Below are 27,069 nucleotides of genomic sequence, written 5' to 3' on the forward strand. Positions count from 1 at the left end.
TAAAGGCTCCAAAAACCTAGGTCATAGAGGAAAGGTCTTGTAGCTGTTTGTGTCTTGAACATGGCAGTAAAAGCCTTCTGCTGGCATTCTTTTAAAAACAGAAGACAACATCTCGTCTTCATGGGAACAAATTGGAAACTTTTGGTTTTAGGAGGTGTTTTTATTAATGTTTTTAAGTGTGTAACAGTCACTCATTAATTCTTCAAAAGATGAACAAGAAACACAATTGCTGGTAGCTCAAAAGATAATTACTGCTTTTTGTTGACCAATTATATAGCAAAATGTCATATTTTTTAAACCTGTTAAAATTAGGAATTACAACGTTATTGTAAGGGGAAATATTCCCAACTGAGGAGGATGTGGAAGTGACTGCCTGACCCATGGTCTGATGTTCCGCCCACCTCACCATCCTTTACGGCAATTGGTTCCTTTGTCTGCCAATCAAACTATGTCACAAAGGTGTTGTTCAGCCGCCTTTGACAGGTATGATGTTGTTGACAACAAGGGGACCACGGCAACCGACAGCGGCTGACCCACTTGGTTCCGTGTGTAGTTTCTAGTGTTAAACGTGAGGAAATGCTGCGTAGATTGAAACGGAACGTTTTCCTCGACAGCTACAGCGGACTGGAGATGACTGAAGCCTGTGGATGTAGCCTAGCAGTCTGCTAGCTGGCAGACCAGTGAGAAAGGTAGCCATTGTTTGAGTTGTTGGCTAACATGGCAACGAAAGCTAACAGCGTCGGCTAGACGGGCTTCACTACGGTGTTATTGTAGAAGATACAGGTAAGCAAGTATAAATATTAACATACGAATGTTAACCAAGGTTTTGAGAGGTCATTGTGAAATATTAGGAGGTATAAATACTGCTTGTGGGACATTTCTTTGCTACTGTTAGCAGCTGGAATTGTATTGAGGCGACTTCCAACTCCATTCATCTCCGTTGTCAGGCAGCTAGTTGCTAACGTTACCGGAGTTTATCTCTTTTCGCCGTCCTTAAACTGTGATGGTGCGGTCAACCACCGTAATACAACATGTTAAATGTAGCCAGAGACAAACTACACAATGGTCTATCGTTGCCTGTTACATGAAAAACTATCCATTTGCGTCATGGCTTGTTAAGGACAACACAGGGCCTCTTATGCTACCATTATACTGCCAACAATCAGAGACAGTTTATCCTAAGTGTTTGACGTCTTATCATGGACATGAGTCCTTACTTAAGACTCCTTAACTTAGTTTAAAGGATCAGCGTTTAAAATGATCTCACAGCAGCAGCCTGTGAACAACTGCATTTCAAAACACAACTGTACTCCAAAACACAAAAGGAAAAGATAACATGATAATATATCAAATCCAAACATTATTCTAATCAGTCAGGTGTCCATGAGAAAAACTGCAATTTATATTAATATCTTGTACTGCTTTTAACAGTATTTTGGGTGATACGTTGTCTTCTTTTATTCAGAATAGTAAATGCATGATTGGACCAACTTGCCTTTGAAGCATATTAAATGTTGTAAGATGTCGGTGGATCAAGTGACATAAGAGTTGATCTGTCACAGGCTGGGGTCAGGCAAAGGAAACTTCACAGACTGCTTATATAACACACCTGATCCTCTTGAATTTTGGCCAGGAATTAAAATGCTGCACTGAATCTTTTATGAGCGGGTTGCACATGTTTGCTGCTGCTGATGAATGCCCTTGTGCTAACCTAATTGCTAACATACTATATTTAAAGCAGGAAGTTTCAAGCTTGCTGACTAGGAAGCACATTTAAGACACTGGATTGCAGGGGCAGGGAACGGTTAAACTAATGAAACCCTCTTAAAAGTGTTGAGAATCATGCAGTGCTTTTGTTTCTTCTCACAGCTATGGTCCTCCTGCATGATGTGTGACGGTCGTGAGGATAGTGAGCAGTGCCTGTTCCTCTCTCCTTCCTCCTGGGCCGGCCCTCTCTTTTAACCGTATCCCAGAAGTCTCTCTCCCCATCCTGCCAAGATGACCGACAGGAAAGAGCCACCTTTCTTTAATGACGACAGTGTGGGAGCATTTCACTATAAGCTCCCTTTCTATGACACTATGGAGCTCTTCATAGAGACCCTGACAGGAACCTGTTTTGAGCTGCGTGTGTTGCCTTTTGAGGCTGTCATTTCAGTCAAGGCAAAGATCCAGAGGCTGGAAGGTAAACAACACTTAAATGTGTATCTTTTGCATGTGTATTGAGCGAGCAGGCTCCATCAGTTATTTGATAGACTGGGTTGAGGACAAGTCATTGTTTTTACCATTCTGTATCACCTATCTAGTCTACTGAGGTTTTCCTACTCGATTAGTCGGTTTTTTGTTTTGTTTGTGGTTTTGACCTGGATAAAAGTGTTCTATCATGCTTAATGTAACGTGGTGGGAAAAAGAAATAGGCAGATTACAGGTTACACTCTGAGATTATGGCGCTTAGACTTATTGTCAATATAAACCTTCATTTGTGTTGAGTATGGCTGTCGGTGTAAACAATCTAGCTAGAGTCTTTGGTTAAAAATGTAATATTTAATCTATAATGATTTGTCCTAATGCAAAATCAGTGTATAAGCACAACAGACAGCCGCTTTTTCCAAGCAATGGATGCTCATAAAATGTCCTATCATTCCTATTGTTGGTCCCCTTGTTGATACATAATGGACGACGCTAGTAACTTGCTGAATCACAAATCCAAACCATCTTAAAAGCTGTTTGCTGACTTTGTAAAAGGCAACTGCCTTTATAATATGTCAACATATCTGTGAACTCACCTGTTGGCTTGTCTCTCGAGTGACGAATCACATGCACCATGAGAGAACACAGCAACCGTGTTTTCCAGTGTGGTTTAGGATTAGGCATTGTGGGTTGTGTTGACATTTTCCTGAATGAATAATCTATTAGTTCATTTATTTTGACTTTGGCTGTCCTTTTTTGTAGATCAAGATTACTTTTTATATCTGCATTCTTTGCTGCTGATTTCATTTGTGTTTATAATGGCCTCTGTGTGCTCTGTGTGTGTGAAGAGGTGTGCCAGCCAAGCCAAGTGAGTGTGTGGTGTAGAAAACCACTCAGCAATGAAAGGACCAGTGCTCACTCACTAACACTGGCTCCGGTCCAGCACCGGTTCAGGGAGTTGACTCATTGTGGGCACAGAGAGCTTCCTGACCACGCATACACTGCATCTCATGTTAAGGAGTAGCTAGTCTAGAGAGCCTTCATATTCATTAGGCCGTCAGCCCTCAACTAGACCTTACTACTTTGTTCTCATTTGAGATAAATGTGGCTGTATTTTATTCCAACCCTAATGTATTTCACAGTTTTATCTTGTAAACACTTGAGCACATCAAGTTTTAGTTTTCTTTCTTCTAATTTAGACAATTTTAGTTCATGCAATTGTTGTGAGATCTGCCCTTTTTCAGCAATTACATGGTTCTGTCTTAAGGGGGCAGACAAGTATCATCGATATCGCTGTATGGATGCTTCTTTTGGCAGCCTTTCTGCTTTGCTTGAGTGTCAGAGGAGTGATATTATGTTCTGAAATACATTCAGGTCCTTGTCAACATTGCTTATTTTCTCTCCTACCCTCTCTCCGACTGTCTGTAAAGGTATCCCTGTTGCCCAGCAACACCTAATCTGGAACAATCTGGAGCTGGACGATGAACATTGTCTTCATGACTATGGGTAAATCTATTTCTGCAAGCCCTTTCTCTTCTTCAGAGCACTGACACTGAGGCAAAATCACACAGACATAAAGCTTGTTGGAGCAATTACTATCAATATGTTTGAAAACCATTTGTGTTCATCTAGCCATTTGCCTGTGTACTTTAAAAGCCTTCTATCTGCGGTGGGGACTCAGTCTTAATTCAGATCAACATATCATAAATGAGCCAGAGAGATGTTGAGGCAGATGAGATAAGTGACATACTGGTCATGTGAAGAGTGCTGTCTCCTCCACTTGTATCAGTTTATGAGATGCAGACCTCACCCTCCAGTGCTCCGCCGGCTGCAGATGCTGCGATTGTTATGAATGCTTGTCAGTTAATTTTCCACATGAACAGCCTCTGGTGAGATCTTGCCTGGCACCTATCAAACTGCAGCATGTTTTTGAAGTTTGAGCAGCAGAGGGGTAGAGTAGGCAACGAAACATCTGCTCATCAGAAACAAATGTTCCCGTGGAATTCCCTGTCGTGCACTTAAGTTCCTCTGGAAATCATCCCGACCCTTGGAGTGCTGTTCACTTTATAGAGGAGCATCTCTTTTCTGCCTCTAAAGCATTTGACTCTAAACTGAAATGTGTTGCTCACGATGGAATTGGTTACATCCTTCTTCACTTATCTGCCGTATTGATCATCAGTTTGTTTGTGCTTGCAGCATTGCAGAGGGCTGCACTTTGAAGCTGGTCTTAGCTATGAGGGGAGGGCCAATTAACACCAGGAGAGGTAAGGAAAAGTCAAAAGAACTGTACATCCACATGTCACATAGACATCTATACTCGTATATATCAATGTCTTTTTTAATTCCCTAACACTTTATGGAATTGACCTCTCTTCTTTTGTCAGTTACAATGGAGGATCCTATCAAAGATGTTACTGAGCTAGTGGAGAACACAAAGGAGGAGGGGTGGGAGAAAAGCCTGTCCAACAAGCAAGTTACGTTTGTGGTCTATCGGGAAAATGACCAACTAAACTTCTTCCGAGTGGTCGACAGAGGAGATGGCACCCTGACTCCTCTGTCTGAATCTCTGAGGTTCGTATATTATGATAAAGTCCTTGTTATTTAAGTTAAATGATGTCGTTATATAATTATCTGTATAAGTACTGACAATATGCATATAGAAAGAATTTGCTCACGTTGAAATGCTGTAACATTAGAAACAGACTTTTGCATTAGGTTCTGATGCTTTAGACTGGTTCCAAGATAAAAGCGACGTAGATGACGAACATACAAGATAAACAAGTATAATTATCTAATGATACAGCCAGCGTGGAGTTGAGTACTTCCCTTTGTTTATTTAATGTTAGTTGTGGCAGTGAGTTGAGTGAGCACGGCCTCTGTAAGGACTGCCCACGGCTCTGAAGGATCACTAATGGGAAGACTGTTTTGCCTTTGATATTTTCCAGTGGTGGCTCCTTGTACAATGTGTGTGCCGAGGAGGAGGAGGAGGAGGAGGAGGAGGAGGAGGAGGAGGAGGATGTAGAGAGTTCCACAGCTGCACTGCAAAGCCTCGAGAACTCCATCACCATGAACAAAATGAAGCTGCTCAAAGCCAAGATGGAGGACATGAACCTCAACAAAAAGGTTGGAAGCTGGGATATCAGAAACCTTTAAATTGTACCCGCTGTCAAAGGTGGCCTCAATCACATTCTCCCCATTTTAAATGTAGATGCTTTGAAAAACAAGCATTTTACCCTGTTTTTCATGTCAATAATTTATACATACAATAGAAAAGGACACCAAACGATTCTACTCAACACAACTGCTTCTCATATCATACACTAACATGGAAGTCTGCAACCATTTTGCATAATGCAGACGTACTGCGCCAAACACTCATTTGCATGTGTTTGTAAGACGGCAGAGCTTCTCATTACAATAAACTGTACTGGCTCTTTAAAAATTGTTATTGTTTATGATTAATTTATACCAGCAGCTTAAGTCAAGTGATAAGATAACCACCATGGTTTTATAATGTCACAGTATCGGGGCCAAATACTCGAGCAGTGCATATGAGAGGATGCCGACTGTTTTCTGTGTCTCTTGTCTTCCAGCCGAAGAAGTCAGCTAAGGTTAAACCCCGGCCCCCCGTCAGCCCACATCCCAGCGGGGTCTCAGTGGGGTCCTCCAGCACACGTCACCATCATCGCCTCTTTCGTTCGCTCCACCAGATCAACCAGCCTTGGCAGTCAAATGCACAACTACCTCCATTCGCAGACCACGAATCCACAGACCCCGCCCCGGCCTCGGCTGCTGCCCACTTCTCTATCCCGAGACGCCCCCCTCCGCCATACACCTCCCCTTCTTGTTATATGCTTCAGGAAGAGGAGGCATGGGAGACGTGCCCTCCCTTTGCAAAGATCCGGCCCCCTCCCAAAGTGTCCCGATTGGACATTGGGAGCAGCAGGTTAATGAGGGACTGTGTGTACCCTCAGCTCCCCCCGCTGTGTATCAGGGGGCCGCCTGACTCCACCTTTGACTCCACCTTTGACCCCTTAGAGCCCCCAAGGGACGCAGTCCGGCTGAGGTTGTTAGAGGAAGCTGCCGGGCTGGGGGTGGCAGGAGCTCCATTTGGGGACCTGTTAGACCCTCTGAGTTTGGATGTGTCCCCCCAGCCTGAGGGAGGTTGTCGGCCCCTTGAGGTTGACACTCAGCACCAGTTTCCACTCTCCCCCTCCCCACTCAGTACCTGGACACTTGGGACAAGTGACACGTTCACCAGCAGAAGGGATGAGATGCAGCTGGGCACACCTCTCCATATCAACCCCCCCTCCCCATTGCCCATATATACGTCGACATCCACTACCACCAGACCGCTGGCCCAAGCGTTCAATTCCACCCTCTCCTGTTTACAGCCCATCCTTCAAGCCGCAGCACAAGTAAAGCCAGGCCGCACTTCCCCTCACCCCCCCATCGCCTCCTCACCTCACCCACCACGCCTCCACGCCGTTAAAGTAGAGTCACCTGGAAAGAGGCCAGAGCTTATCTCCAAGAGGGAAGCAAGAGGCATCACTAAGATGGCCAACCAAGCCTGTAAGGAGCCGCTGGGGTCCCTGACCCCCTCTGAACTCTTAGCTTCTCTTTCCACCAGAGCCCCAGGCAGCAGCAGCAGGGACCTTGGAGAGAGTCTAGGGCTCGCGCTGGCGTTGCCCCCTGCCTCTGCCTCGGGGCCCGGCAGCCTCGACTCCAGGCTGCCCCCCATACCATCCGGCAGGCTCCTGCAGGGTGAGCTGATTAGACAAATGTCACCGCTGCACCGAGCGGCAGCCTCCTACATGGTGAGGACAGGGATGTGTCAGGGGGAATATGTTCTATTAAAATGCTCTAGTTGAAAATCATCAGACATTAACCCTTATGTGACACTGTGAGGTAGACTAAATGTACAGTTTAAGTGATGCAATGTTTTTTCAGTGAAATTCGTAACATTTCAAGTGTATCATATTTGCAAAATATACTCCCTACTTTTAAAATCATCACTTCTCTCAATATATTTTAGTCTTTTCAAAACCGCCACACTTTTTGATGTATGTGTCATTCCATATTGACAACGTTAAGCTCTTTTCCAGCACAACATTGAGTAAAAATGTTGATTGTTCTCAAGATAAAGCACTGCAGTTGTTTTATTGATTTGCTGTTTTCTCAGGCCTCCAGCAATCTTGCATCAGCTGGGGGAGGCATGACTTCATTTGGGAGAATAGGTAAGCAAGACCAGCAGATCATTTCTGTTATTCAATTAAACACTAACAAAAAAAAGTGGTGTGTTGTGATGGTGGGATTACATATTTAAGTTGTGTTAAATGTTTTGTACTAGAGTATTGTTACTGAACAGTTCTGAACTAATATGCAGTTCTTGGGAGGCGCAGTGAGGTTGTTATGTGAAAGCCTTCAGTGCACGTTGTGAGCACTAAAACAAAGAACCGCAAGGTTTTAAATATGAATTATTGCTACAACTGCAGAAGCAGCACAACTATTAGAACGTGACCGTAAGTAAGTGTGCTTGTGTGTAGGCACACACAAGCACACTTACTTATTTATGTTGATCACTATTGCGCTTTTACTGCAGACAGAGAATAAGGAAACATATATATATTGAGTAGTGAGTCAAGACACTTTCCTTTTGCTCTATTAGTGGACATTTATCAGTATTTCCACAGGCTGAGAATTGTTTGATGGTGGTCAAGAATCGACTGCATTCAATAACCCAACAACACTTAAAGAATGACTTTTAAACCTGTCTATAATTTCACATACAATTCCACACAGAGCTTTAAAAGGAATAATAATAATAACGACAGGAATAATTTTGGTATTAAAGTGGGCATCAAAAATAATATCCATCCATCACTAAGTATGTTGATCAGTAATAATAGCTCCTGGTCTTTTCGGTCTTACCTTCAGCAGCTTTACACTCCTACACTCCTCTCCTACTTCTAAATAGATGCCCACCAGCATTGTCAGATTATATGGAAACTCTCTGAAACGAAATGTCCTCAGTGGTGTTTTTTTGCTCAAAAGTGAGTCATCCCTCCACTGTGAGATTGCGTGTGCTCCCCTAAGGATCTCTCTTCATTTGACATCGTTTATTGTTTCCTCAGTCAGGACATGTTCCACTTTGATACAAAACATCCTCTTATTGATGATGCACGATGATCCCCCTCCATGTTAACCTGCAGGGATTGTTGGGAAGTTGTTAGCGGTGGATGCTGCATTCAGTGCACCAGACCAGAGAGTTCCCCCACTTTGAGCTCTTGAGTGCAGTTGTTTTTGTGACTCCTCTGTAATAAGCAAAATAATGAGATGCTTCAAACCTAAACCTGGTCATAACAAACAAGTTTTCTGTATTTTGGGTTTTTTGCTTAAAGGTGGGGTAGGTAAATTTCAGAAACCGGCTCGAGTGCACTAAAATTTGAAAGTACACAGCCGAAAACAATCCGCCCCTTCCTTCAGACTTCCTTACAGAGCACCTCCTCCAACACACATGAACGCGCACATGACGTCAGCAAACTAGTGAAAGTGGCCGCCTGTTGCTGGCGAGTCATTAGAGGCTTCTCAATACTCAAATTTCCCCTCCTCGACTCCTCGACTCCTCGGTCCTCCGGTAGTGACCCGGAAATGAATTTCAGCGCGCCATTTTGAAGGACGTCTCATTTCTCTAAATGCACACCGAGGACCAAGGATCGAGCGTCGAGGAGGCTCTCTGGAGGAGCTATAACCGAGGATACACTGATGGTTCCTCCACGGCTCCTCCGCGGATGCATTTCCGGGAACGGTGGAGGGGTGACACACGGCCGGACTTATCTCAGCCAATGAAAGCTCTGCATGCATCCCCTGGATATTATTTTAGAAACTGCTCTCATCGCAACGCGATGTTTACAGTGAGAACAGCTGTGAGGTCCTGCAGAAAGCAGAGCAGTGTGTAAAATATATCACTCAGTATAACAGGCCTACATTATTCTCTTTATTTGCTTTAGTTTAGTAGATATATACAAACAAAGAGTCGATATTTTTCTAAAACCATTTAGTGCTTCGCATAATAAAATACACAACGGCTGTAGCCTGATTATGCTTTAGGAGCTGTAGGTGTGTGTGGTACAGTGTGTAGGTGTGTGTGTGGTACAGTGTGTAGGTGTGTGTTGTACAGTGCGCAGATGCGGCGGACAGACAGGTCTTAGTTGGTTTGGTGTCCTCTGCTTACTTTTAATACAACTTTTGGCCCGTCATTTCAATTCCCCATTTCAGCGACCAGAGAGAGTGGGGGGGGATATATCCAGTCTCTGATTGTGTTACGTTATTATGAGAGTGCTCTCATACTTTAAATTGCATATATTTATATAAATATATTTGTGTGTGTGTGTCCGCATCTGTAGCCTGTTATTGTCTCATTATACCGCACTCTCAATGAATTCAAGGTAAATATCTGGGGGAACAATGTTCAGATGATCTAACAGAGATTATAAAATATGACAAAACACTCGACAGCTGATGCAGCTGTTGCCACGTAATAATGAATGGACGTCGCTTTAATATGACCACTCAGAGGAGAGGAGTTCTCATTTCTTTAAACGTCTGCTGCTTCCCCTCCTCTCTCCTCGGTTCCCCTCCTCGGTCCTCCGCTCGCATCTCCTGTGGGCGGGACTAAGTCTCGAGGAGGGGAGTCGAGGAGGGGAGTCGAGGAGGGGAAATTTGAGTATTGAGAAGCCTCTATTGAAGTACTGCTGCAATGCACGCCCAATGAGGGCACGAGATACATTTGTGCGTGCACGAGATGGAAGGCTGACAGACAAGGCGGCAATCCAATCCGTTTAGCCGGGCCGGCTTCAGTACTACAGCTTCCACAGATGAAATTTTTTTTATGGATTTGTTGTCAAAGCACTTAAGATATTCATTGCTATCGGATGTTAAGAGCATTCCATGGAATATAACAAAAAGTGTACCTCGAGCCGGTTTCTCAAACTTACCTACCCCACCTGTAGCGGCCAAAATCATATAGAACTAAAACAGATAACTTAACAGCCGCTGAGGCACTAGTTTGCGGATCTTACGCAGGGCAATGATCCAGGTGTGCACCTGTTCCCACGGTCCGACTATTCTTTAAACGTGTTCCACTGTTCATTCATATGCGGCGAAACAATGACTCCAGCACTCCAATAGTGAGGCCGTTTTCCTATACAGCCACTGGAGAAAATGTTCACATACCGCCCATGTTCCTGTGCCGTTGTTGAAGTCCGTCCAGGGCCCGGTGTGTCTTTTTAAAGTGAAATCCAATACTACACTTCAAATGCGGGCAATCCAAAAATCCACAAAAAATAACTTCAAAAAACAAGTCCGCTTTCACGGCACGGTTTTTACTTTGTAGCGGCCAAAATCATATAGAACTAAAACAGATAACTTAACAGCCGCTGAGGCACTAGTTAGCGGATCTTACGCAGGGCAATGATCCAGGTCCAGACAAGATTCTCCGTTGTGCATTTATTATGATCCAATATCATTGACAATGAACAGGTTTCCTATGGTTGGTTCCTTTAAGCCTTTCCTATGACTTTCCTTTCTTGTGGTTGGAAAAACCCTGGTAAAAAACCGTTTGCCTACTAGTGCTCTGGCTCCCACCACCTACCTGTCTCCAATATATACAATTACACCAGGTGCTCTAATCACCCAGTGCCCAAAACATGCCTTCAAAATAAAAGCATAGAAACTACTTTAACTTATGACGCTAATTAAGAATACATATAAATGATAATAATAAACACTATAAACAGCAAGAAAATAAATGTTTAAACTATTAAATAATATAAAGAGATATATAGCTCCAACACCACCTTTAAAGTGGGTGCTCGCTTTGTCATCATTGGATAATGTGTAGGTAAAATCCAGATCCGGAAAGTTGAGTGTTGTGAACTTTTTTTTCTAAACAAGAGAATTTGTCAAATGTGCTTTGGTCTGAATATATTTGAACCCACTGTTTGTCTGCATGGCAGCAGATTAAAGTGCACAAGACAAATAGAAATCCAATCCCACGCCTAGCTGCTTGACAGCGAGCTTCCTGTAGCTGTCACTTTCATCTGTATGCTGCTGTATCCCCACGACTCACGAACCCTGGCGAGCTGCATGCTTCCACAGACACGACTATGACGGCTACAAGCTGACATGAACCAGTGTTCCCAACATTTCTAAAATTACAACAAGGTCATGTTTAATTTGGCAAATCCTCCTAAAAATGGCCTGAAACTGAACTCAAACGATTATCTGCAGTTACCGAAGAAAAGCAGTGTCACACGTATACGGTTTACATTGAGTTGAATTGACTATAATTATTTTTAATTGCACACTTTATGAATCAAGCTTGAAATTCGTTGTCAGAACTATCAAGGAAACCCTATATATAAATCACAATGTGACAGTGTGAACATTGTGTTTGAGGGATAATTTTCTAGCAGTTTTTCTTTCCTGTGGGTATCAGGTGACAACATAACAGACATACTGATGCATGAATGAAAGCAATCTCCTTGTGCTCAGTGAAATGGCAAGAAACTTAGACAAAAGAAAGTAAAATGGGGAAGAATTCCATGTTTTTAGATTTGTGCAGTGAGACTTTAAAAGTGCATTGCCTTTTCTGGCCACATTCCAGTGTGCGATTTCACAGCAGGTGTTTTGCCTTTTGACAGCTTGTGAAAATAGCTGCTTACCGTTGTTGGGGTTTGGTTAGAAGTACAACAGAGAAGTGCTATTTCCTTACTTTAGAACAGTGGTCACCAACCTTTTTAAGCCCAAGATCACCAACCTCGGCCTAGGTGAAAGGCGAGATCTACCTATTGCAGAATTGAGTGAAAAAGACAGCCCAGACAGTGCTTCCAATTTGAGGCCTTTTATATAGGCTAATTGCATCTGAATTACTGTTACAATGAAGGCTCCATAATCAGCTCACGGCATATAGGCAGGGGTAAAATGCTATTTTTTTATGAGTGGGGGGCGGACCTCACCTCCTCTAGCGGGGTCCTCACCTCCTCTAGGGGGGTCCGGGGGGATGCTCCCCCGGGAAGATTTTTCTTTTAAATATTGAAGTTGAAAGCATCAATCTGGTGCACTTTGAGAGCAACATTAAGAGATCTATACATCTCTCAACACCCATATGAAACACAACTGTAAACAGATTTTCTTTTTCTTTATGGATATTTTACAAATCACTCTCCTTTTAAACTGTATTCTTGTTTTACTGCCATATAGTATTTCATACCTGTTTTTCATTTATTCTCTTATTGTTTGTATAACTATAATGATCATATGAAGGTGTGCCTCGGAAATAATCTTTTGAATAATTTGTGACAAAACCGTTCTAAACACTCAGAGTCCTTTAGCTCACCTGAGCCCCTCAGTCTGACAGGGGAGGACTCTCCTCCAGCTTGTTGTGGAAACAGCTACTTATGTCCGTTAGTGCAGCTAGCTAACCAGATGCTAACATCACGGTCCCCGCTAGCACCGGTCCCTTTCTCTCCCTCTCTCCTTCTCTCCCTCTCTCTCTCTCCCTATCTCCCTCTCTCTCTCTCTCCCTCTCTCTCTCTCTCTCTCTCTCTATCACACTAAATGCGCTATTGCCACACACACACACAGAGCCGAGCTTGAATGACACAAGCACACGTGTATTTCCATGCAACTCTCTGATTGGTCTGGTGACTTGCCTCTGTTGCATTCACTGAACACGGGAAATTGCAGTCCTACCGTCCTCTCTTGTGTCATGATGAGGTTCACGTAAAGCACGGTTAAAAACGACACCCTCTAAGGATAGAGGGTGTCGTTTTTCTCATACTAATATTCCAAACAATCTGTGCTGTTGTATTTGCTGTAAAGTGTCTCTACTGTAGGCTATTTTTATTATATGTACAGCACTTTGGCTCGACCAAAAATCGTTTATAAATGTGCTATATAAATAAAACTTGATTTGATTTGAATATATTATATTATTGAGGTGTCTCAATATATTCGTCAATCAAGTGGCACCTGCTAACGGGTTGGCGGATGATAGGTTTACATCTAAAACGTATTTTTCAAACACTATTATTTTTATTTTATTTTTCTTTCTTTTGTTACTTTTTTTTTTTTAACGGTCGGCGATCTACCCGCACCACACTTGATCGCGATCGACTGGTTGGCGACCACTGCTTTAGAAGGTTCTGCGTTGAACATTTCATGGCTTGAAGATTTCTGTGAAGAATTTCGCTTGAGCACAAGTCTGTAAAATGGAAAAAGGAAGCGCATATTGAAGCAAAGGTTGTGAAATGTTCTTCCAGTAATGCTGTGTGCAGACATGAAGCACACTTACAATGGAATATTGTATGATAGAGGCAATATTTGGGCTGTGTATAGATTGATACAAACCTTTTCTATACACAATCAGTTATTCCACACAGGCTCTTGTGGGGTAAGTAATAAATGTTTCCCCTATTCTCAGGCACTCCAACATACCTCCTACCTCCTGTCAAGGCTCCCACGGGCAGCAAGAAGAAGAGCACAATGCACTGCTTCCTCTGTGGCAAGAAGACTGGCCTGGCCACGAGCTACGAGTGCAGGTACAAGCGCCTGCAGCGTTTCCATCTGCGCTCACTCGCCGCCTGACTCTAAATCAAGTCTCCCTGTTGTCATTCTTGTCCTTGAAGCAGCCATTTTAGTAGAAAATAGTCCTTTCCTAGCTCAACATCTAGTCCCTCAGCCATCTCTCTAAAGTGGATATATACGTCTCTGTTCACTGCTTGTTCTGCCACAAGTTATTAGCTTTATCAAAGGTTGTTCCCTGTGACAACAATCTGGATCACTTCCTTCTCTTGGGCCGTGTCCGGGGAGTACACCCTGAATTTGATGCAACAGTATGTAACTCACAACTCAATTGCAGATAGTTAAAAGTAGAGAAAACGCTTCTCTTTTTTACAAATAGACTGATGTGAATACAGAGATAAAAGAACACAAAGGAGGCTAAGCTACTGCTGGGAGTAATGGGACTCTCCATTCATACTCAGCAGAATAGCCTGTTAATTGAGCGGATGATGTTTGATGGAGAATTTCAATGGATAATGTCTTGATTGTAAGGTGTACTATAATATGAAATAGTGTTTGTTTAGAGTTTTTGCAGTAATACCAACTTGTCTGTTTCATTTTAAATCAGGTGTGGACACAACTTCTGTGCCACCCACCGCTATGCTGAGCTGCATGACTGCACGTATGACTACAAGAGTGCCGGACGGAGATATCTGCAGGACACCAACCCTCTGATCAGTGCCCCCAAGCTGCCTAAGATCTAAAGCGAGCAACCCTGTGGAGCTACAGGTTAAACTGACTCAATGGAAGAGATTCTGCAAATCATTTCTAGTATAAAAAAAGGAACTTATTCACCACTGTGTGCTTTTTTTAATCTGCCAAGTTTGCTTAGAATTTAAATAAAAATATTCTGTAAAGCCAATTGTGAACAAAACGAGAGTGGACTGAAATGGCAAAGAACTAATTATCACTTCTTGACAATGTGAAGATGTTTATCCTTTTTTAACTGTTACCTTGTTCTTTTATCATTGCCTAAAAACAAAACAACAAAAAAACTGTGCTTGTAGTTAGGAAGTATCTGCTAAATATATCTGGTGCACGTTCAGACATATCTACTTTTCATTTTGTCAGCCTTTATAAAAAAAAAAAAAAGACAATAGGACTGCTGCTGACTTTTCATTCGACAAGTCTTTGACAGATGCACTTTAGAACTATCATATTTATCCGTTTGGCTTTCCTAATTGTGTGAGAAAGGATACTTACATAGCTGTGTTTGTATTATGAAGTGTTTATGTTGTCAGATTTTTATATTCTCCACCTCTAAATGTCTTTCTTACACAGGCACATACATCACTAATGAAAGAGAACAGTACACCCACTTACTGATGAAATACTTAATATTTATTAATGAATAGTACTTATTTAAATTCAAGGCTGGTTTTTAAATAGCAAGTATGCGATGTGTGTAGGTGTGAATGTCAGTTGTAATCTGTATTCCTATCACGTAAACTGTATTAAGATCGGGGGGGTTACTTGTGGTATTTATGATGTGTATACAAGTAAGGTGGTTGCCATAAAAAATCTTTTGTAAGTCTTTTTTATTGCTCAGCTGTTGCAAACATTTTAAATGCTGTTAGAGTATCTACTGGGTTTTGATCTAATAAAGTTTCTTTCCATACAGACAGTATATTACTGAGTCATCTGTAAGATTTCTGAGCCAACGCCTGTGTGATTATATTTACAATTGACTGATTATTTTTACAGCAACAGATAATCCTTCTATGGTTAATTCATTTCTGTGTGGTGTCCTCAAATCTTGTTTCTTCACTTCCTCATTATTTGTACATTGCATCTTTGACCTTTCCAGCTGATAGCCTCAGTACACACTGCTGTGAAGTAGATGAGAAACTGTTTGCATTTGTTATCACTGACTTATTCTTGTCCCATTAAGTACCCTGTTCTCCTGATGCAGATCCTCGGCTTGTTCCTAAGCAACAAGCTGAAATAATTATTGCCCCGGTTAAACATTAGAAGACAATTTGTAGCCAAAATTAGGACCTTTAAGGTTCAGACCAACATCTTGTTAGGTCTTATAAGAGAGTTTATCCTGATGGTGACACAGCGCTAACTTGTTATCAACGGCTCATTTCTGTTCCTGTGAAGGGCGTGTGCTATAATTGCCCTAAAAAGAAAACATGTTAATGCATTTAATACACACAACCTCATACTTGAGAGTGAGATAATAATGAAGTGATGAAGCTTTTGGATCTGGTTCTGATATGACTGTCCACAGACGGATTGACCAAACTAGGCTTCCTGCCACTGGTTCACTTTTTCAAATGTAATGTCGGCATATTTATATTTTGTCCGATAGAGCACATCAAAACTGTAGTTTGTTTATATGTCTGCATGCAAAATACAAAATAATCCGGGAGAGTGTAGTTCAAACAAAGTTGCTATCTGTAACTATGAGAACACTTTGTGGACTCAAAAATAGGAATATATGAGTCACCGAGTATTCTCAGAAAATGTTCAAATGAAAAGTAGTTGCTTCTCATTATACACTCTGCTTTCACTTTGGATGCTGTTCCTGTGGAACAGACAAACCCTGACCTGAGTCACGTCTCAGGGTTTCATCTTCCCTCTCCTTGGTTTTATCTGGCTTTGATCCAAGGTAATTGGGCTGTGCAGCATATAGAGCTGAAACTCTGAAACACAGTCTCTCCTGGCAGATAAATGCTCCTGAACATGGAGATGGGCATATCAAAAAAAGGGAGTTAACAGGCTCATGTGAAATTTGGAAAAATTGCTCATGCTGATTTGCTTTCACAAAAACTACTGATTTGAAGGTTAAGTTAAATATTATGTTTCATGTGGCCTCTCAAAAGAGCTGAATATATAAAAAAAACATATATATTTAAAAAGTACACAAATTGAAGGGTTAAGAGACCTGTATTAACCAAATGGTCAGCATGCTAATATACTTAACGAGGACAGTTGACATGATAAATCTTACACCTGCGAAATATCAGCACGTAAACAAGGTCATTGCTAGCATGTCGATATAAGCATTTAGCTCAATGGTACAGCTATGAGAAAGAACAGCTCCACAGAGTCACTAGAATGACAGTGCCCACAAAATTATAGAGGCTTATTTACTATAATATGCTCAGATTCTGTGACTATTGACGACTCATGTTGCTCCATGCAGACACACACAGAACACACACATTTCTGTCCTCCCCAGAATCAATTTCAGAACCCATGATTATCCCTTTTCAACAATAAGACTTTATATGCAGAATCTGATTCCAAAGATTTCACCAAAATGAACATAGTCTCTTTCGTAGCATACCTTTGTAAATGTTTTACCACTTGGTTTACTACTCAGCCTGTGAATAGAGTTGCATGAAGTTTTATGTGGCTCTAGAGAAGCTTTGTCAGGTTTGACAAGTGAAGCGGCATCGACCAGCTATCTCAGCTTGGTCTTGGAATCAGCTCATTTTTAACTAACATTAAAAGAGAGGCCTGGAGTTTAAAATATGGGTGTGAGCATCATTTCCTAAATATATGTCTTGTTTAACACCCAACTTTATGAGAGTGCAGTCATAAATCTATTTTATTATCATAACATACAGTATTTGATTTTGAACTCTTGTGTTGAACAGTCTTCCAACTGTTCTTTTACAGCATGTCGAATAACAAACCAAATGCATTTGTTCTACTCTTTATTTCAAGATTTTTCAGTTTGCCTCTTAGATGCAACTCTGCCAAGTTCTGCAAATATATTTTCCACAGACCAAAAGACAATGCTTTTCTTTTAATTCAAATGTAAATTAAACCTCAAACTCCTTTTGTATGTATGTAAAGGTTTTATTCCAACAATACCAGCATTTGTTGTGGAATCTAAACACGATACTCTAGAACTCATCGTTGTTCAAAACAATATTTTTGTCATGAGTCATGGGTGCATATGGCCTTAGGGATCAAAACAGAAGAACTAGTTCAACAGGTTCACTGTAATAGGTTAGAGACAGGAGACATGCTTCAGGAAATTCACAACAATACATTTTTTTAGCAATTTTGATTATCCCTTTTCAACTTTTTAAAAAAAAGTTTATTTGGATTTCTAAAGTAAACAGATGAAATGTGTAAACATCTTCCTGTGTTTAACATCAGTCACTGTGGTCAGGTAGGGTGCCAGAGTGTACTGTCTTTTTAGGGCCAGATAGCATTGCATTTTACTTTGTGTTTGGGATTTAGTGTTCCAATAAGTGAGGTCGTTTTTTGTGTGATTTGTTATAATTTGGTTGACTCTAATAGTTGTGGGCTCAGACTGGTCCTGAGCATAGACTGGTCCTGAGGCAGATCACAGTTTGAACCCGTTTGTGAACAGAGTGTCAGGACCAGCTGAGAGAGAGGTGACTCTTTTCCTTGTTCATCTCTTGATACTGCCCAAATGTGCCTAATTCTGCTCTGCAGGCGTTGTTAGTTGTTATCCTGTGAACCTGTAGGATGCGTTTGCAAAACTCATTGTGAGCATTTTCAATTGGATGATTTTCCCATTTGTCAAATGTTTGGTTTGTTTGTGGCCGCCACACTTCGCTTCCATATAGTAGGATGGTTTGTATTACCGATTGAAGTAATTTAAGCCAAATTAAAATTGAAATTTGAATGTGTCTTTTTATTGCATAAAACGCCCTGCGTGCTTTCTCTCTCTGTTCCTTGACAGCTTGATTAAAACTTCCAGTAGAACTTATTTTCAGGCCTAAATAATTATATTCTGAGCAATTTTCTATTGTATGTTTCCCAATTGTAAAGTCAATATTGTTTGCCTGACATCTGGATCTTTTTTGAAATATCATTGTTTTTGTCTTTTTTATGTTAATTGCCATGGCCCAGGTCTGACAGTAACCTTCGAGTATGTTCAAACTATGTTGCAGTCCTTCTTTTGTCGGGTTTAACAGGATTAAATAATCTGCATACAGCAGGAATTTGATCCCTGTTTTGTGAAGTGTGAGCCCAGGTGCTGTGGACTGTTCTAAGATAGTGGCCAGTTCGTGATAAACAGCATCCTTGTCTTTCTACCCGTTCTTGAGAAATGAAGGTTGTTCTTTTGTGTCCAATCTTGATGCTGCACATGTTGTTTGTGTACATAGATTTTATTAGGTCAAATGTTTTAACCCCCATACCGCTTTGAAGTAGTTTGTTGAATAGATAGACCAACATGCCAAATCGAGTCAAATGCTTTTTGGAAATCAATGAAACAGGCAAATATTTTGCTTTTATTTTTGATTAACATATTTGTCAACTAGGGTGTGTAAATGTGGTCTGATGTGCGGTGATTTGGTAAGAATCCAATTTGGTATTTGCTCAGGACATTGTGTTTTGTAAGGAAGTCTATAAGCCAGGAATTTATAATACTACAAAAGACCTTCCCCAGGTTACTGTTCACACAAATGCCTCTGTAATTATTAGGGTCAGATTTATCGCCGTTTTAAAAAATGGGTGTTATGAGACCACGATTCCAGCTGTCAGGAAAGTAACCTACATTCAGGATCAAATTGAATAGTTTGAGTATAGCCAATCTGATCTTTTTACTAGTGTGTTTTAGCATCTCGTTCAATATGCCGTCAAGCCCACTTGCTATTTTTGGTTTTAGGTTAATCAACTTTTTTTTCCAGTTCCTGTTCAGTAATTAGAAAGTCCAAAGGGTTCTGGGAGTCCTTGATGAGCAATTCTCCAACGCAGAGACACAATTTGGCAGACTCACTCACATCTGAGGTGCCCACTTTGTCCAGACAGAGCACAGAGGCTCCGTTGTCCCACCCCCCAAGGACACAGTGGCGGACTGTGCATCAGTAATAAGCTCAAACACAATGACAGGTTTCACAGACATAGAGCCAAAGCCTTGAGTCAACAGATGATACATTCCCCGTTTAATAAGTGAGCCTATAGCTCCCTCCCAACATAATGCACTCTGAGCGAGGAGCTCATTTAGTTCAGCTATAGTACATGATGTGATACACCAAAGTCACCACTGCAGGCCATTCATACCCTGAAATAGTAACCATTGTTGTACCAGAATATTTTAATACAGTCTCGATTGAATCTGAAATAGTTTTCAATATGACTAAGAACAAATCTAATTTGTTATGTCATTTAAACTGTCATTTAAAATAGCATAGGCCTACTGTTTGAGGTTATATTCCAGACTTCTTCTTTGGCAGTGCCAGGCAACTGTTCAGATACAGGAAATAAAGACTTGTCCTTTTTACACTTAGTTTTTTTGGAGGACTTAAAGAAACAAGATATAGCATGAAACGTTGGTTGGATAAGAAGAAGTTTAGATGTGTATTGTGTTCATTTTTGGCAGTCATGCTAGCTTTCCCCCCCAGTCCTTTTGCTAAGCTAAGCTAACTGGCAGGCTGGAAGCACTAGAGGGCAGTCAAAGTAGCTGCTTCAGGCAGATATAAAGCGAAACTAGCATTTCATGAGTCATTTTCTGTGTTTCTGATTTATATGAGTACTTCACTATCTTTTTGTTATATGTTGGTCTCTTTGACATCTTCAGAAAAGTAACTTGCTCATTAATGGCTAAATGTTCCAGCTAATGCTAATTGTAATTGGTAGCTAAACGGGTTGCCAACTCTCACTCATCTGGCGTGTGACACATGCTTTCACTCTCAATCTCACGCTCTCACGCTGCCCAAACTATTCTCACGCCAAAAACAAGAATACCGAAGACTAGAAACGGCTTTGAAAACTTTTGTCACGTAGTGATCGTCTTCTCAATAGAACATCTTTGATAATGTCTCCTGGCCAATTAGAATCAAGATAACAGCGTGGTGTTGTTGCAGGAAGTCCCGACGGAGAATACTTTTGCGGTAGTACCAAGCGGCAAACTGTGGGGAAGAGCCGGGAAGCCAATACGGAAGTGCCACACACTGCAGTTCATATATTGGCTGATAGGCGATGGCTGCAGAAAGGAGCAATTTCCATAGACCCCCATGTTAAAATGCCCAACTTTACAGCAGAAAAAAACATGTTTCTCTCCCTGGCTCCATACATTTTATTATCGATATAGTTAGATTCCACCTTCATGATTATGGATCTGAGAGTGAATTGTTTTCTAACGCGACCCTTTTATTTATATTAGGTCTTAAAGTGTGTGCATAAATTAGGGCGTGGTCACATTGAGTGACGGCTCTGTCAAGTGCCTGCCGCTGTTAGCTTCTTGTCTCTCTGCTAGCTGCTCCGTGAAGCTAGCTACAGGGACTCTGCCTGCTCAGCTCATCCAGGGAACACAACTTGAAGCCGGCCGTGGTTGTTTGTTCTTCATGCTTATATATCGGACTATTGTGACTCGCTCTGCGGTTAAAACAGACGGTGCATGAATGCGGTAAGTACAATTCGAGTGCTTTATTTATGTGTTAATGATTTTAATCAGCTACGTAATGAATGGTATGGCTTGGGTTAGCATGTAAGCTAGTGGTAGCTACATCGGTGCTAACGATTGTAATCATACCCTCCAAGTTAAAATCATAGACTGTATATATAAAGGTTAAAACGAAATAGACAAGTGTTAAGTGGGATAATACTGTTGAACAAACGGCTTCTGTTTGAGGTTGATAAAATAAGGTTACATCCTTGTAACTTAGAGATATTTTATTATGTAGGTAGGAGGAACTGTATGCATCGCTAAGGTTAATTTAAATTGGCTATGCTCAAGTATGTAGACAAGTTAATGTCGAAGTAGTTATGTGAAATCAACCTCACAATAAGATGTGTGTATATTACAATTATGAATGTCTTAGATATAGATATACTTAGATATTACAATATGGTTGATTGAGCTGGAGTTCATTATCGAGCTTACACGTTAACGTCACAGTCATCTGAAGAACGAACCAAAACCTTGTTGTTTTTATTAATTGCATTACCAAATGGGTATCAAATAAACAGTAAGCATTGGTAACCCAACTTCCAAAGTTACAGTAAAATAAAAAGGACCCTGACTCGGACAATACACAATCCAACATGTCCAACAGAAGAGAATCAGTTATATTGTTTGTACACATGGTACTTTACATATATATCTGTTTGTTTAAGGTGTCCAGGTGATGCAGACAGGCTGGACCAGAGAGTGAGAGACAGAACTGGACTCCTCACAGCAGTGAACTCCAGCACAGGTACTAAGACTCTTTTTTCATACTGTACAAAGAATCAAGAAAGATATTGGTTTAAATGAATGAAGTATTGACTTGAATACACTGATATACATTCCAATAAACAATACTAAATACTAGATCACCTACACATCAGTTAAGTTGAGGGGTTTTTCCATGCAAAAAGTTACATTTAGATATTTAGCAATATGACTTTGTCAGCTTTCTAATGTAATGTATTGAAGGCAAAGATTTATCTCTCAATATTTTCTGTAAAAAACATGGTAAAAGTTATTCTTTCAGTGAGACAACAGAGCAAGCTTCTACAGTTGCACTACGTTTTGATAACAGTTAAATATTATTTTGATAATAACATATTTCAATGTTGATGAACTTCATACTGTTCATTCATAATCTGATTGTCTTTGTAGCTCATTGTTTAAATAAAATAAAAACATTACAATTACAAAATAATTATATCTACATACAAACACACCGCTTTCATAAATAACACACTTGTTCTGCAATAATATGTTTTATGTTTCCTGTCATTTTTGTTAGGAAAGGACATGCCTGAAAGACACGACATGTTCTCCTTCTCTGAGGGTCAAGAAGAACATCCAAGAGGATCATTAAAAGCTGATGCTATGAGATGTTAAGACCAGTACAGGACATTCACTATAAACAACTTTTATTGTAAAAACAGTCAGCTGATCGAATCCAGCTATTTCCACATCTACATTCCATCAGCTGATTATTTCTATTTGCCTCACTTTATGAGCTTCACATTACCTGTGCCTTGTACCGCAGAGTTTGCAACGTCACAAATAAATGGGGCCAATCTTCAGTCAGATGTGAATGTGTAATCTAACATGTTCAGTAAGAATAATGGACGAAAGGATACAAATACAAATACAATTTATTGAAATGTGAACCAAAAGTTAATCAAATGTTTTAAATAAAAAGCACATATGGACAGAAGGTGTAAACCTATTAAATGTATAAGTAAACACATTTAGTCAAATAACATGACAGACTAGGCCTGTGCAGTTGGTATCAGCTTTGCCCAGCATGGGCTCCTTCATCAGCCCTGGTCCTCCTCGCTGAGGAAAGACCCTCAGTCCTCTCCAAACCAACAGACAGGACGTCCATCACACGGAGGTTTCTCCCTGAAGTCTCTGCTGCCCTCTGGACACCACGCTGTCTCAATCCGTCCACAGTACACTGAATATGAGAGGGGGAAATGAAAATAATAAATGCTTTAGACAATAAGAAACATAAAGTTGACTGTTGAGTTGCTCAGTTTTTTTAGATTGTCAATACTATTACTGTATAACTAATATCTCAGGTTAAGAGGCACATTCAAATACAGATTGGTCTTTAAATACATGTTGTCTTTTGAATTGTTTGTCCAAAGTCAAGGATCTAGAACTGGTACTTAGTTTTAATGATACAGTCTGGTTATTATGCTGTTTGGAGGAGGCCTCACAGGTAAGAGCACTAACTAGCTACCATCACATGTACCTTAGCTTGACTTAAATGTATTAAACGTATGGTTAAGTGATATCAAAATATAAATAACTAATGTCATGCAAACATATTAATATTTGCTTGATTCCAGAGTTGAATTTAGCACAATTGCATACAAACGTTAAGGGGTTTTAAGATTCTGAAGTATTATGCTAAAAACTCAATAACTTAGATTATTATTTATAGTTTTGCTGAATAGTTTCATGGCCGCTTACCTTAGAAACGTAAAATGCGACGGCAGTGTGCAGATGGGGAGCATGTTAGCTTAGCTTGGTAGCTTCAGCTAGCTCTGGAACTTCCAGCTGGGTGGCAGCAGGTCCCGCCTCGGCTCCGCCTCTTTGCCCTTATTTGGAGCAGGCTGGAGAAGGCGGGAGTTGAACTCTGACTTCACTGTTGAGCCGTTAGTGGCCGACTCCGCCTACTAAGGGCTTCACGGCAACTCTGCAGAATCCTATGGGTGACGTCACGGACCCTATGTCCATTTATATATACAGTCTATGGGTAGTACATATACATCGATACAACATTACGTGTTGATAGAAATCAACCCGTAATGAAATAAGACCCCACGGTTTGATGATTGATAGGTGTGTGGGCTGTCTTTCATTTTGACACAATGAACAATGGGGGCTATCCACCCTTATCCACAATGTAAAGTCATTCACAGCCTCTTCCCTCTTCTCTCTGTGAGGAGCAGCAGGTTCAGCTTTCAGAACAAAGTAACAAAAAACTAAAATGGCATTCATTTTTTTAAATATGTCGTGTAGTAATAGATTTTTTTTTTTCTTCTCAAGAGAGTACCAGAATGTGTATTTTATGTTAGTATTTCAAAAAATCTCCTGGGGGAGAATCATCCCAGACCCCCCTGCAGGGGTTGGGTTTTCAGCATGTCAACTCTTTCACCTGTGGAGAAATTGCAGGATTGGCTTCAGGTCGCCCTTTTTATTCACTACAAGACAAATGTGCCTTTTTATTTCATACAGTTCAATTTGGATTGAGACAGGGAAATAATCTAACCCTCACGCGTGGCGTTTCACTGTCAAGGGGAGTGTGTAATTACATTGCAAATACTGATTTGATCCCCACCACTGTATGGGTTAGCCCAGCGCCATATAGACTGAGAGTTACGACATCTCCGTTCACTCCAATGGACCACTTTTTTACAGCAATGGCGGATCGTGGAGCCTCTCAATCGTTCCCCGGAAGTTAGCGCCAAGGCTAGCAGAGCTGTGGAGTTGCAGCACAATAGACCGTTCGTGACGGACTTTTAAAGGTAAGAAGAAGTGTAAAGATTTATATTGCGGATATTATCAGTACATCTGATTCAAATTAACATGTGTATTAAAGGATGTCAGTGGATTATCCCTAAATTAGTAGATTTAGGGAACGTTTACAGATAACAGATTAAGCTAGCATACCGAAGCAAGTTAGCAACACACGTTGAACAGCCTTTTAATTGTAAATTCCGTTCTCTTAATGTCATTTCGTTTCCTTTGAACGTCTTCAAAGGTCCCTTCATCACCTTGCTGCTCTCCACCATGCAAACGGCATTTTCTAGTCCTAAATAAGGTAACTATTACAGGTGACTTTTGTAAATGTTAGATGTTAAATATAGCCTATATTGCAGCTACACTACAACAATGCAGTTTATAGCTTTGACATTACCTGTTATGAATATAATATATATAATATATATGCCTATAGTTTTGTGGTAACGTTCACGGGTTAGAGTTAGAGCAACTCACAGCAGCAGTATGCCTACACTATTGTCATTAGTGGCGTGAACGTTACCACAAAACTATAGGCATATATATTATAGTTCATAACGGGTAATGTCAAAGCTATGAACTGCATTGTTGTAGTTTAGCTGCAATATAGGCTATATGTAACATCTAACATTTACAAAAGTCACCTGTAATAGTTACCTTATTTAGGACTACAGTATAGATGCTGTTTGCATGGTGGAGAGCAGCAAGGTGATGAAGGGACCTTTAAAGACAGCGCCACTGCAGCGCATGCGCACTTCTTATCTCATAATTATGACTTTCTATCTCATTATTTCGACTTTCTTATCTCATAATTATGACTTTTTATCTCATAATTATGACTTTTTATCTTATTATTATGACTTTCTATCTCATAATTTCGACTTTTTTATCTCATAATTATGACTTTTCGTGGTGCAGGGGCCCTTCTCTTTTTGACCACAGGGCGTTGCACGAAGATGGTGGGTATAGCCTCTGCTCTCAGCCTAGTCTTGCCCTTTTTTCTCTTGACAAACTGGTCTGTATCAACATGTGCCTGCGGATTGACTTGAGGTTACTTCACACACAGAACAACTCAGTTTTGTCTGCCCACATACATATTCCATAGTGGTTGAATACACAGTATTAGGAAACACTTTATACTTACTGGACATGTTATACTCATTACATACTGTATATAAAATATGACCAAGAATGTGAGACAACTTTATAGAAATTCATATCACATCTGTTACTGATGCCATTTGTCATACTTTGTTAAACTCACAAATAATAAAGTTCCATAACTTCAGTTGGGAACAAAGACCACACCTTATCTCCCCAAGGCAACTTCCCATCCAATAGGTGTGCTATATAGGTGTGTATAACCCTTTCTCCTGTCTGTTACTCCCTCTTTCAGCACAAGAACCAGAGGGGGATTCAATGGAGCCTGAATACCTGCACTGAGACCCTCACCCTGCACCCTGAGTCTCAACTCTGTGTTTTTCAAGCCTTTCCCTGTTTTTTTGTATTAAACAAAACATTAAGCTTTCCCAATGGTGTGGTTTTCGTTTGGTGAAAAAGTGCAAATGCAGTGTTTGTATATAATTACATCACATATTTGTTTGCTGTTGGTCGTGAAATTGCTCCTGCTGACTTGAGCCAGCCATTTTTTCCTCCGCTCTGTGTCAGTGGGGAAGCCGTACATTCGTACTCCTTTCTCTGAGCGATTGGAGCATCCCCAGGCAGCACAGCAAACCATGGTGGCGACTAGGAGGCAGCCAGCAAACCAGGACAACACGGAGGAAAAGGCACCGACAAGATATGCTATTCAATGTTTATTGAATCCCATGTATTTGCAATGGATGTTCCTAAAACAACACATTTAACATCATCATCATCATGCTGCTGCTGCTAGTCCTTTGATAGTCACCTGTCCTTTCTGAAAGCCATAAAGATGACATTAGTCATTTAGATAACTTGTGTCCTCAATTACCAGGGGATTACTGAAACTACCATGAATTTAAGAAAATGGTAGAAATGAATCTAATCTGAATTTTAAAGCATTACTTTAGATCCCCCCCCTCTAAATGTATCAATAAACATTAGAAAGTGATGCTCCTGACTACCATACAAGTTTAAGAAGATAATATTGGTTTGAAAGAATTCAAAGCTATAAATAAACAGCAACAGGCTCTTTAACCAAGGCACTGTTAGCCTAACATGTAAACTAGTTGTTCACACTAATCCTAATATTATCACTTAATATTAGCAAATTCTATTTTATTTTTTAAAACATATTGATGTAAATACATACACATATCGATTTGTTGTATAAATATTGCAAATCAAAACCTTTATTCACTAATGATTAC

At 40.7% G+C, this 27,069-nt stretch overlaps 1 protein-coding gene across 1 annotated transcript; it reads left to right on the forward strand.

The window, feature by feature from the left end:
* The first annotated feature begins 460 nt into the window (after positions 1-460).
* zfand4 (zinc finger, AN1-type domain 4) lies at positions 461-15,441 on the forward strand. Its single transcript, XM_034101090.1, has 10 exons — positions 461-783; positions 1,870-2,182; positions 3,618-3,693; positions 4,384-4,451; positions 4,572-4,758; positions 5,133-5,310; positions 5,781-7,004; positions 7,370-7,424; positions 13,673-13,790; positions 14,381-15,441. The coding sequence occupies exons 2-10, from the start codon at positions 1,999-2,001 to the stop codon at positions 14,514-14,516; spliced, it is 2,226 nt and encodes a 741-aa protein (XP_033956981.1). The 5' UTR covers positions 461-783; positions 1,870-1,998; the 3' UTR covers positions 14,517-15,441.
* Positions 15,442-27,069: the final 11,628 nt, after the last annotated feature.

This window comes from Pseudochaenichthys georgianus, chromosome 15, assembly GCF_902827115.2.
Source record: "Pseudochaenichthys georgianus chromosome 15, fPseGeo1.2, whole genome shotgun sequence".
Taxonomy (NCBI): domain Eukaryota; kingdom Metazoa; phylum Chordata; class Actinopteri; order Perciformes; family Channichthyidae; genus Pseudochaenichthys; species Pseudochaenichthys georgianus.

Excerpts from the sequence above, each read along its gene's own strand:
- zfand4 (XM_034101090.1), top strand. The coding sequence starts at position 1,999 with ATGACCGACAGGAAAGAGCCACCTTTCTTTAATGACGACAGTGTGGGA. Across the intron at positions 3,694-4,383 it reads CATTGTCTTCATGACTATGG|CATTGCAGAGGGCTGCACTT; the intron begins GTAAATCTATTT and ends TTGTGCTTGCAG. Across the intron at positions 4,759-5,132 it reads CCTCTGTCTGAATCTCTGAG|TGGTGGCTCCTTGTACAATG; the intron begins GTTCGTATATTA and ends GATATTTTCCAG.